The 12,876-nt window shown below is 43.9% G+C and overlaps 1 protein-coding gene across 6 annotated transcripts in view; it reads left to right on the forward strand.

The window, feature by feature from the left end:
• LOC126108467 (zinc finger protein 879-like) overlaps nt 1-11,545 on the forward strand; it is a 223,442-nt gene extending 211,897 nt beyond the window's left edge. For all 6 annotated transcript variants that reach the window (XM_049913711.1, XM_049913710.1, XM_049913714.1 and 3 more), the window contains one exon: nt 8,052-11,545. In XM_049913711.1, the coding sequence (XP_049769668.1) occupies nt 8,052-9,162 (1,111 nt within the window). In that variant the 3' untranslated portion in view covers nt 9,163-11,545. The remainder of the gene's footprint in view (nt 1-8,051) is intronic.
• The last annotated feature ends 1,331 nt before the right edge of the window (nt 11,546-12,876 follow it).

Here is a 12,876-nt window from a genome sequence, read left to right on the forward strand (position 1 = left end):
TCAATCTACCAGGTATAGAATGGGATAGTCACACAATCAGAACTGGAGCCAGGGACAGAGACTCTTGTGACATTATCCTGACTGCCTTGTCCGAGAATTACTTCGAGCAGATAGTTAGAGAACCAACTCGTGAAGCTAACGTTTTAGACCTCATAGCAACAAATAGACCGGAACTTTTCGACTCCGTGAATGTAGAAGAGGGTATCAGTGATCATAAGTCAGTGGTTGCATCAATGACTACAAGTGTAATAAGAAATGCCAAGAAAGGAAGGAAAATATATTTGCTTAACAAGAGTGATAGGGCACAAATCGCAGAATATCTGAGTGACCACCATCAAACGTTCATTTCTGAGGAAGAGGATGTGGAACAAAAATGGAAAAAATTCAGAAACATCGTCCAGTACGCCTTAGATAAGTTCGTACCGACTAAGGTCCAAAGCGAGGGGAAAGATCCACCGTGGTATAACAATCATGTACGAAAAGTACTACGGAAACAAAGAAAGCTTCATCATAGGTTTAAGAGTAGTCGAATCATAGCTGATAAGGAAAAGCTGAACGAAGCGAAAAAGAGCGTAAAGAGAGCAATGAGAGAAGCATTCAACGAATTCGAACATAAAACATTGGCAAACAATCTAAACAAGAACCCTAAAAAGTTTTGGTCATATGTAAAATCGGTAAGCGGATCTAAATCCCCTATTCAGTCACTCGTTGACCACGATGGCACCGAAACAGAGGACGACCGAAGAAAGGCAGAAATACTGAATTCAGTGTTCCGAAACTGTTTCACTGCGGAAAATCGTAACACGGTCCCTGACTTCAGCCGTCGCACGGACGCCAAAATGGAAAATATTGAAATAAACGATATCGGAACTGAAAAACAACTGCTATCACTTAGTAGCGGAAAAGCATCCGGACCAGACGAGATACCCTTAAGATTCTACAGTGATTATGCTAAAGAACTTGCCCCCTTTCTATCAGCAATTTATCGTAGATCGCTGGAAGAACGTAAAGTACCTAGCGACTGGAAGAAAGCGCAGGTCGTTCCCATTTTCAAGAAGGGTCATAAATCAGATGCGAATAATTATAGGCCTATTTCGCTTACGTCAATCTGTTGTAGAATAATGGAACATGTTTTGTGTTCTCGTATTATGACGTTCTTAGATAATACAAATCTCCTTCATCATAACCAACATGGATTCCGCAAACAGAGATCATGTGAAACTCAGCTCGCCCTATTTGCCCAAGAAATTCACAGTGCCGTAGACACTGGCGAGCAGATTGATGCCGTATTCCTGGACTTCAGGAAGGCATTTGATACGGTTCCGCACTTTCGTTTAGTGAAAAAAATACGAGCTTACGGAATATCGGACCAGGTTTGTGATTGGATTCAGGATTTCCTAGAAGAAAGAACACAACATGTCATTCTTAACGGTTCAAAATCTGCAGATGTAGAGGTAATTTCGGGAGTACCGCAAGGAAGCGTGATAGGACCTTTATTGTTTACAATATACATAAATGACTTAGTTGACAACATCGGTAGCTCCGTGAGGCTATTTGCAGATGACACGGTTGTCTACAAGAAAGTAGCAACATCAGAAGACTCGTACGTACTCCAGGAAGACCTGCAGAGGATTAATGCATGGTGCGACAGCTGGCAGCTTTCCCTAAACGTAGATAAATGTAATATAATGCGCATACATAGGGGCAGAAATCCATTCCAGTACGATTATGCCATAGGTGGTAAATCATTGGAAGCGGTAACAACCGTAAAATACTTAGGAGTTACTATCCGGAGCGATCTGAAGTGGAATGATCACATAAAACAAATAGTGGGAAAAGCAGGCGCCAGGTTGAGATTCATAGGAAGGATTCTAAGAAAATGTGACTCATCGACGAAAGAAGTAGCTTACAAAACGCTTGTTCGTCCGATTCTTGAGTATTGCTCATCAGTATGGGACCCTTACCAGGTTGGATTAATAGAAGAGATAGACATGATCCAGCGAAAAGCAGCGCGATTCGTCATGGGGACATTTAGTCAGCGCGAGAGCGTTACGGAGATGCTGAACAAGCTCCAGTGGTGGACACTTCAAGAAAGGCGTCACGCAATACGGAGAGGTTTATTATCGAAATTACGAGAGAGCACATTCCGGGAAGAGATGGGCAACATATTACTACCGCCCACATATATCTCGCGTAATGATCACAACGAAAAGATCCGAGAAATTAGAGCAAATACGGAGACTTACAAGCAGTCGTTCTTCCCACGCACAATTCGTGAATGGAACAGGGAAGGGGGGATCAGATAGTGGTACAATAAGTACCCTCCGCCACACACCGTAAGGTGGCTCGCGGAGTATAGATGTAGATGTAGATGTAGATATCCCTAACTTCTGTTGCTGCAGAATCCTGAACATATTTTCAGTTCAATTATAATTAACTTCCTTGAGACTCTTAATCTTTTGTCCGCAAATCAATATAGTTTTAGAAATCCTCATTCTTGTGAAACTCAGCTTGCCCTTTTCTCACATAATGTACTGCAAACATTGGATGAGAGCCAATGGACAGATTCCATATTTCTAGATTTCCATAAAATATTTGACACGATGCCACAAAGCTGAATTTTAACAAAGTTACAAGCATACAGAATGGGTTTTTAGGTATGTGAGTGGCTCAAAGATTTACTGAGTAAGAGAACCCAGTAAATTGTCCCCGACGGTGACTCCTCGTCAGAGACGAGGGTATTGTCAGGAGTTCCCCAAGGAGTGTGACAGGGGCACTGTTACATTATACGAGGTCTGTCTAAAAAGTATCCGACCTTTGATTTTCCTGCACAAAATAGAGACGATAGCGCGGCGCCACTGTACACAGTAAAGGAAGAGACATTTATGCGCACGCGTGAATTTTGTCCCCGCCTTCCGGCGTGTCAGTCGCTGCCTGTCGGTTGCCGAGTGAGGTGCTACACTACATGTTTGTCGGATTACCGATTCTCTCAAGATGAATGAATGTGTTGAGCAACGATACTGCATCAAATTTTGTCAAAAGCTTGGTGATTCTCAAAGCGAAACAATTCATAAGATTCAGGAGGTGTTCGGAGAAGATGCGATGGGTGTAACACAAATTAAGGAGTGGTTCAACCGATTCAAAAATGGCCCCATCTCAGCGGAGAGTGACCAGCATTCTGGCAGGCCCCCAACTGCTCAGTGTGCAACTGTTGTTGAGAGGGTGCAACATTTGGTGATGACAGATTGTCGGTTGACCGTGCGGGAGATTGCCCGAGAGGTTGGAGTGAGTAAAGATTCTGCACATGCAATTTTGCGTGATGATTTGAACACGTGATTTGAATTCGTGCCCAAGTTGTTGTCGCCGGAACTAAAAGACCTCTGTTTTGATGTTGCACGAGACCTTCTGGACACCGCCAACACTGATCCTGTGTTTCTGAACTCCGTGATAACTGGAGGTCACGGGTGTACGGGTACGACCGAGAAACAGAAAGATAGTCGTCGCTGTGGAGGCATCCCGAGTCTCTGAGGCCAAAGAAAGTCCAGAAGGTGCGAAGCAAAATCGAGGTGCTGCTGACTGTCTTCTTTGATGTCTGTGGAATTGTGCATCTCAAATACGCACCAGAAGGACGAACAGTGACAAAGGAGTACTATCGAGATGTTCACTGGCGACTCTGTGACGCAGTTCGGCACAAAAGACCAGACGTGTGGATGGTGAAAAACTGGCAACTGCATCACGACAACGCCCCCGCACATTTGTTCCACTTGGTCCAAAATTTCTTGGCCGAACATGGAATTCCAGCCATTTGCCAACATCCCTACTCTCTGGACGTGGCTCCTTGCGACTTCTGGTTGTTTCTAAAATTGAAGACGCCACTGAAAGGATTCCGTTTTGAGAGTAGAGAAGAGATAATACGGAACACGGTGACGGAGTGGAAAACCATTCCATAAGAAGACTTCCAGAGGTGTTTCCGGCTGTGGAAGGATCAACTGGCTAAGTGCGTGCAAGCACACTAGTGTGAAGGGGATTAGGGCCCCAATCCCGTCAGGTATTCGAAATATTTTTTTCTGGCCAAAGGTCAGATACTTTTTAGACAGGCCTCGTGTATATACATAAATGATCTGACAGGTGCGGTAAACGGTAGTCTATGGCTGTTTGCTGATGCTGCAGTGTATGGGAAGCTGTGATTATCGAGTGATTGTAAGAGGATGATGACTTAGACAGAATTCCTAGTTGGTGAGATAGAAGGCAGCTAGCTCTAAATGTAGAAAAATTTGAGTTGATGCAGATGTGTACAAAAAACCAACCTGTAATGTTCGAATACAATATTAGTATTGTGCTGTGGGACACACTTATATTGATGAAAGGCATAACACTGCAAAGCAACATAAAATGGAATGAGCAAGCAAGGACTGTAGTTGGGAAGGCGAACAGTTGACTTCGGTTTATGGGAGAAAGTGTGGTTCGTCAGTAAAGGCGATTGCATATAAGACACTAGTGTGAAATATTTTTGAGTGCTGCTCAAGTATTTTGGATCCTTTTCAGGTCAGATTACAGGAAAATATCGAAGTAATTCGGAGGCGGGTTGCTTGGTTTGTTACCGGTAGGTTCGAACGACACGTAAATTTTCCAGGGATGTTTCGAGAACTCGAATGAGGATCCCCGGATGGAAGGCGACATTTTTTCCGATAAACACTGTTGAGAAAATTTAGAGCACAGGCATTTGAAGCTGACTGCTGAACAATTCTCCTGCCACCAACATGCATTGCGCATAGTGGCCGCAGAGATAAGATTAGAGAGAGTGGGCTCGATACGGAGGCATAGAGACGGTCGTTTTTCCCTCGCTCTGTTTGTGAGTTGAACAGGGAAGCATATGACTGACAGTGGTACAGCATGCCCTCTGCCACGCAACATATGGTGGCTTTGCAGTACGCACGTAGGTGCAGACGTAGGCCACTAGGATCGGGCTGCTTGCACCGCAAATCTTCAGCCCAGAAACCTAGCACAGCTGGCCACATCACGGAGTCGGCACAGCTGGACACCCCTGTCGAAATCTGCCCAAATGTCGTTCGCGCACTTCTTGCACGTCTCACTGCAGTCCACGCTGCAAAAATGTGGTCGTTCTGGCTTTTCACAAGTGGTCACACTAATGTGATTCGAGTGTGGAAAAATATTTTGCTGTTTTGAGGTCCATCCGTGCTCCTTGACAGGCTTCTAACACTTCTGGAATGCTTCTGCTTGCGTCCCCCACTCGTTTATTTCTGGGGTATCTTTCATTATCCTGCATTGAGCCTCCGAGATACTTCAAATTCTTCATCTTCCATGTCGTTTTCCTCCAACTGTGGGTTAGTTGATGCCCAGATTAGGTACAGACTTTACCAGTACAGATTTTACCAGTGACACGGAATCTACATCTACTACATCTACATTTATACTCCGCAAGCCACTCAACGGTGTGTGGCGGAGGGCACTTTACATGCCACTGTCATTATCTCCCTTTCCTGTTCCAGTCGCGTACGGTTCATGGGAAGAACGACTGCCGGAAAGCCTCCGTGCGCGCTCGAATCTCTCTAATTTTGTATTCGTGATCTCCTCGGGAGGTATAAGTAGGGGGAAGCAATATATTCGATACCTCATCCAGAAACGCACCCTCTCGAAACCTGGCGAGCAAGCTACACCGCGATGCAGAGCTCCTCTCTTGCAGAGTCTGCCACTCGAGTTTTGCTAAACATCTCCGTAACGCTATCACGCTTACCAAATAACCCTGTGATGAAACGCGCCTCTCTTCTTTGGATCTTCTCTATCTCCTCCATCAACCCGACCTGGTACGGATCCCACACTGATGAGCAATACTCGAGTATAGGTCGAACGTGTGTTTTGTAAACCACCTCCTTTGTTGAAGGACTACATTTTCTAAGGACTCTCCCAATGAATCTTAACCTGGTACCCGCTTTACCAACAATTAATTTTATACGATCATTCCACTTCAAATCGTTCCGCACGCATACTCCCAGATATTTTACAGAAGTAACTGCTGCCAGTGTTTGTTCCATTATCATATAATCATACAATAAGGGATCCTTCTTTCTATGTATTCGCAATACATTACATTTGTCTATGTTAAGGGTCAGTTGCCACTCCCTGCACCAAGTGCCTATCCGCTGCAGATCTTCCTGCATTTCGCTGCAATTTTCTAATGCTGCAACTTCTCTGTAGACTATAGCATCATCCGCGAAAAGCCGCACGGAACTTCCAACACTATCTACTAGGTCATTTATATATATATTGTGAAAAGCAGTTGTCCCATAACCCTCCCCTGTGGCAAACCAGAGGTTACCTTAACGTCTGTAGACGTCTCTCCATTGAGAACAACATGCTGTGTTCTATTTGCTAAAAACTCTTCATTCCAGCCACACAGCTGGTCTGATATTCCGTAGGCTCTTACTTTGTTTATCAGGTGACAGTGCGAAACTGTTTCGAATGCCTTCCGGAAGTCAAGGAAAATGGCATCTACCTGGGAGCCTGTATCTTATGTTATAACTTCTAAGCTTTATGTGAAAATAAATAAAGAAACTTCTATAAGCAGCCAAGACAGTGTTTTTCACAAAATATTCACAATGATCGTGGACCGTCAGGAAATTCGTTTCCTCCTTTGATTACCGTTGCTTTCATCTTTCCTTCACAAATTACTGTTCCAGTCTTATTATTATCTTATCCATCACCACAGTGAAGAGCAGAGGTGAAAGTGCACTTCTCCGCCTCAAGTCATTTTTCAGTTACAGCCAATCCGATCTCTCTCACCTTCCACTTCCACACAACTCAAGCTCCCATTGTAAATTTCGCTTCATATAGTCTGTTATTTCTGCTATTCCACTCCTCTGTTCCCCAGAGAGTTTCATACCTTATCTATTCACACACATGCAATGCAAGTCCGTGCGCCCCCCCCCCCCCCCCCCCCTTCACACACACACACTTTTTTTTTTTTAGTGTTTAGAAAGGCCATCAATAGACAAAGACCTATTTCATATTCATGGTGGGATTCCTTTAGCTGTCTTACAGTGAAAATGTGTTCTATACATGTGCATTAAAAATAAGCGTCTGGTAAATTTTGGTTGCACAGTACTTGACACAACTGTAAAGATTGTCGGTTTAAAATAATACCTGCAGATTGCAATGGTAAGCAACCTAAAGTGGAAGCATTACATACAAAATGATGAGGGGGAAAGCAAACCAAAGATGGTGTTTTATTGGCAGAACTCTCTGAAGAGGTACCTACAAGTGAGAAATTACTATTGTAATAAAATAAAAGGAATTGTAGTTCCCACGCAAACATTTAAGTGTTCATTTTTCTCACGTGCTATTTGCAAGTAGAACAGTAGAGAAATAGTCTGAAGGTGTTGCAGGAACACTCGTCCTGTCGCTTAAGTGTAAATTGCAGAGTAATTGTTTAGAAGTGAACGCCCAAATACAGTGCATTGCTATGTCGGTCGGAAGAAGACGACGTATTTTGACACTATTTTGTAGCACGGCAGTGACTGGTCACACTGTGCCCACACCCTGTACCTCCCACATCTCTGCCAGACATCTGTGCCACGCCATTTCTGCCTGAGAGGAGGAGATATACAGATTTCCAAAGTAATGCTTTTATCCTTGTGGATGTACATAAAAAGTAATTCCCATTACTGTACAAGTGAATAAATTAGCAGTGTGTAACTGATTGTAAGTATTCGTTATAGAAATAGCTAACAGTGGTTGCTTCAGCCTGTTAATGTTTTACTGGATTCGTCCTGCATCTGTGCAGTTCCTCTGGAGTGGTGAACAAATGAATGACACGGAACAGAAGTAGTATCTGAAGGACCTGAGGTGGCAAAACCACAGTATGAGCCATTTATCGCCCGTATTCTCGCCGTACGTAAAAGAAGTGGCCCAGTTCTGTGACTGTTGCTGTTCTAGCACTTAACTTTTCGTGATTGTGTGGTCACCACACGAATACGAATATATTTCTCGTAAATTTGTAAGATGTTATAATTACAGTGTACTGTATTCCACAGGTGGAGCCACACGTTGGACGAGAACCGGTGGGCCGCTTCGGGAGAAGCGGATTACGACCGTCCGGCTTTCGTTACCGCGAACGGCGGAGGTCCGTCGTACAGTAGTTTCGTGTCGAGGACCTGCAGGAGCGACGGGAAGGAAACGGTGCAGCAGGCGTTCAGGTGCGACTCGTGCTCCGCCATCTTCTCGACCAAGTACCACCTGGTCAATCACGTGTTCCTCCACATCCGGGAGGTGCCTCCGCCGTCGCACGTGTGCAGGCGGTGCGGAGAAGTGTTCTGCGACACCGCATCCCTCATCGACCATTCGAAGGGTCACGAGAATAACCTGCGGGTGCCCGCGGTCTCCTCGAAGTGGAACAGGGGAGACTCCGGCAGACCTTCCAAACACCAGAAGAAGCGCAGGATTCGGAAACGCCCCGACACCAAGCCCCACGTCTGCGACCTGTGCGGTAAAGCTTTCCCCCTCGTCGGGAGCCTGAAGTCGCACCAGCGCACGCACTCCGGCGAGAGGCCTTACGGGTGTGACCTCTGCGGGAAGACGTTCGTGCAGGCGGTCCACCTGCGGAACCACAGAGTGACGCACACGGCCGAGAAGCGCCACTACTGCGAGTTCTGCGGGCGGCCGTTCGCTCTCCTCCACACTCTCAAGGTGCACCTCCGGATGCACACGGGGGAGAACCCGTACCGCTGCGAGATTTGCGGCGAGTGTTTCAACTTGCTCGGGAAACTCAAGACGCACAAGCAGATCCACACCGGGAAGAAGCCGTACAAGTGCGACGACTGCGGTAACTGCTTCTCCGCCCCGAACAGCCTGAGGCGGCACAGGCGGATGCACTCCGGCGAGAGGCCGTACAGCTGCGACGTGTGCGGCGAGTCGTTCATGTGGTCGGCCACCCTGCAGAGGCACAAGCAGCTGCACACGGGGGAGAAGCCGTTCAAGTGCGACTTGTGCAGCAGCTCGTTCGCCGAGCTCGGCGGCCTCAACAGGCACATGCGCATCCACACGGGGGAGCGGCCGTACGCCTGCGGCGTCTGCGGCGCGTCCTTCTCGGCGACGAACCAACTGAAGCGCCACCTACACAGGCAGCACGTCGAAAACCCGCCTTGAAAGTCCGAACCGGGTCGGAGCTCGGCACCCTCGGCAATCTCTAGTTTCGCGCGTGACGTCTCGCGTCCCGATGCCGGACACTCCTTCGCGGGCTACGGAGACTCGGTAGCTTCTAGCTGAGCGAGCCGACCCGTTCGGACCTGTCGACGTAACAGTTGTGAGCTCGTCGAACCACTTCGTAAGATAGTGCAGTCGTGCAGGTGTGTGTTCCGGAGCCTCTGTTGTGTAAGAGTTAGTGCTTGTCGCTTTATTTAACACTCGCGTCTGCAACTTGTCTAATTCCGATCCTTGTTCTTTGCTGTTAACATTTGTTTTGTACTTTTGAATTTCTGTGGCCTCTTGTCCGTCCTGACACAGTAATGCTCGGATCCTGATAAAACTGTGCGACTGGAGAAATGAATTTGGTTCTGTCCTAGGCCCAGTGCACCTTCAGCTATTGTTCATTTGTCCGTGTTGCCCAAACAACAGTTGCTGTTATGTTCTTTAAGTATGATGTTAAATTCTTCTGTTAGGAGTCCTTTTGCACACCTGATTGCCTGTGCCAGAGGTTTTATATACTCCTGCCACGAAGAGTGGTGGGCTTATTCAGATATCGACTCACTTGTCAGTTTATTATTTCCTGTGATCTGGGTTGCTTTTACGAATGGGTAGAAAACTTTTCCTCAGTTTGTTCTTTCCTGTCAAAAGCTTCAGATCATTTAGGATGACATCTGCTACTTATCGCTCTCTCGTGGACACGTGCTCCGATATTTCGTAACTGCGAAGGTCGTGTGCTCGCCGCTTGCCACAGTAGGATTGTATAAAATCTCGTGCACTTTGCAACATTCTCCCTTTCAGTTAATAAAATGTTTTTGCTGCAAATTGTTGCTCTCGAGTCCTCACATGTGACAGCACAGTTTATAAATTGAACTGGTGAGTTGGAAAAGGGCTCATGTCCCAAAAAGGAAATTTTTCAGGAGACACAAAAAACCGTTTTACTGCACAGTGGGTTTAAATATGGTGTTGTCGAGTTTTTGTGTAGCAGGTGGTCCCAGGGTGAAACAGTATACATAATTACAATACACTTTAGCCACCAATGTGGTCAGTAATCCAGTTTGAATGTACTCAAGATGACCTTTTTTCGAATCTGATGATGCTGGTTAGGCAAGTAGCAATTTTGCAGCAGGAAGGTTGTGTTATAGGTTATATTATTCATCTTCATTGTAGCAATAAAAGAATGTACTGTGAGCATAAAGGTTAATTCATAATGTACCCAGTATACAACCGCAAACAAAATACAGCAGGACAGACAATAGTGGGTATGCTTCATCTTTATCCTGTCCATCCTTTACTGGTCACAGGCAGATACTGTTATAAAATGGTTTCTGCTCATCAGGTATGTATCATATAATTTTCATTACATCATCTAATTTCTTCTTTTTTATTAGAACAAGTCTACCATATGCTTGTTTATATGGACATGGCCGCTTCTGTAACTCAGTACCCATCTAACGAACACTTATATTCGTGGGAGGGATATGACCCCTTGTTATATACCAAACAATGTGTACAGACATAAAAATGATTTTGGTGGTGTTAAGCCAGAGTAAACCAACTACAAATTTTTCTATTTGGCATAATCAGCTTTTAACTTCCAGACACTATTGTAAATCAGATAGTTTATACTGTGACTCAAATTGGGGTAAATTACATTTATTAAATGTGTTTATCAATGTTTATTGCATTTTAAACTTTAAGCACACTTAATGATGTACAGACATTATTATAATCACAATTATCAACATAAAATTTGGAGTAGAAGTTAAGAGTTACTTCATTACTTATTTAAATAGGTTTATACCAGCACGTTCTATATTTAAATAGTTATAAATTCATCAGCAGATGTTACTTTGTAAAGTACCAAACCAACACCATACAGTTGAAGCTAATTATTATGTCGTAGATCAGTTCTGCACTTGTTCCTTAAATGCGTCTATGTACAGGACACTTTATCCAGACATTCACTGTTATCAAAATCTCCACTCTCTTCACTGCTACTTGGCAAATTCTTATAAAAGCCATGACATATTGGAGAAATGAGACAGAGTATATATTTAAAATCTTGTAACTGTGGAGCAGTTAGTGGTTTCCCTTCAGGGTGTTTAACTTTCAGAATGATATTGTGAGGTTCAGCTGTTCAGCCTCGGATCCTTTTGGTAAACGTAACCTCACGACACTCCCATTTTTTCATTGTGAGTGTATCTGAATTCCAGTACATTCACATTTTGATGGCAGATAACAATACATCCAATACTCATCCATGATGAAGGGTGGCCATCAACTTTGTTTCTAAGGGTTAATGCTGATGTAATGTTTTCTGAACAATAAAAGTCTTTTGTTTCTATCTCCACCCCTTTCCTTTCACAGGTTGCTCATGTAAATATTTCAAAAGACAGGAACGTATTTCATTGAGTACCTGACCTGCAACAGCTTCGTGCCAGATGTTCATTGTACCTTTGTGTGTAGCCAAATGATGTATGCCCAATATGAAACAAGAAAGCTGCCGTTTACTATAGACAATAGCAATGCTCACTTTTGGAAGAGGAAAGGTCTTTTGTATGTCAAGAGAAAGTACAGTTCATTCTCTCTTCTTTGTCCTATGTGTCGTTCCATGTAATCTCTTTGTGGTGGTGGTGGTGGTCCGGGAGGTTGGTGGTGGGGGAACAGTGGAAAATAGAAGAAGGAAAAACAGGGCTAATAACGACATAAAGTTGGGTAGATCACAAGAAGCAATAAATTGTCTGGCCTTTGCAGATGATCTCTTAATAATAGTTGGAACCTCAGAAAATGCAAAGAAAAGATGAGAACTGCTGAAGAAAACAGCTAAAAAGACACGTCTACAAATATCATTTGAAAAGGCAGAATACTCCAATGAAAGTAACTCGCCAAGAATTTTAAAGAGCAAGTATGGCAACATCTAGAAAACTGACAACTTTAAATATGTGGATGAAAATGTAATCATAAAAAGTGAAACGTAAGCTATCTGTATCTCGACTGAAAAAATGAAAAGCGCATACATTGAAGTGAGAAATCTGTATAATAGAAATGTTTTTAAAAAGATATGAAATTAAGGCATTATAATAAGAGTTCTAAAACAGTGAGCCCTCTGTGGGTTGGAAACACGACTTTTATCCAAATGCAAAAGGTCATTAGAAGATTTGGTAAAGATAGAAAGGAGAATCGTGTGGGAAATATTCAGTCCAGTCAAAAACAATTTGGTTTGAGACCAAGTAAGGAAATACACTCATCATGTCCTAAAATAACAGACGAGGTCAGGAAAAGAAGTGTTACACTCTGTGGACATGTAAAGACAATGAAGGAATATCCACATATTCATCCAAAAATTGAAAACAGGCAAAGAAATTGAGTGTAGTCAGCAGAAACAAATTCAAACTAGATGTCAAAAAATGGAGAGGGTTTCAGGATAAAATGAACAGAAGAACAGCTGGTGTGAAATGGCGAGATGAGATAAAAACAGCTCATTCTGAGAAAGTGAGAGAGTTTTGGAGGAAGCAGAAGGAAAAGAGAAATAAAATATTATCTTGACCTGGTCATTAGTGGGCGTCTAACGATGTATGTAACACAAAAAGAAAGAAAATGGGAAAAAATGCTACTTTAAAGTGTTCCTATGAGTTTTTGAATGTGTGTTGATTTTTAGAATGAGATTTCATTCTG

This window comes from Schistocerca cancellata, chromosome 11, assembly GCF_023864275.1.
Source record: "Schistocerca cancellata isolate TAMUIC-IGC-003103 chromosome 11, iqSchCanc2.1, whole genome shotgun sequence".
NCBI classification, from domain to species: domain Eukaryota; kingdom Metazoa; phylum Arthropoda; class Insecta; order Orthoptera; family Acrididae; genus Schistocerca; species Schistocerca cancellata.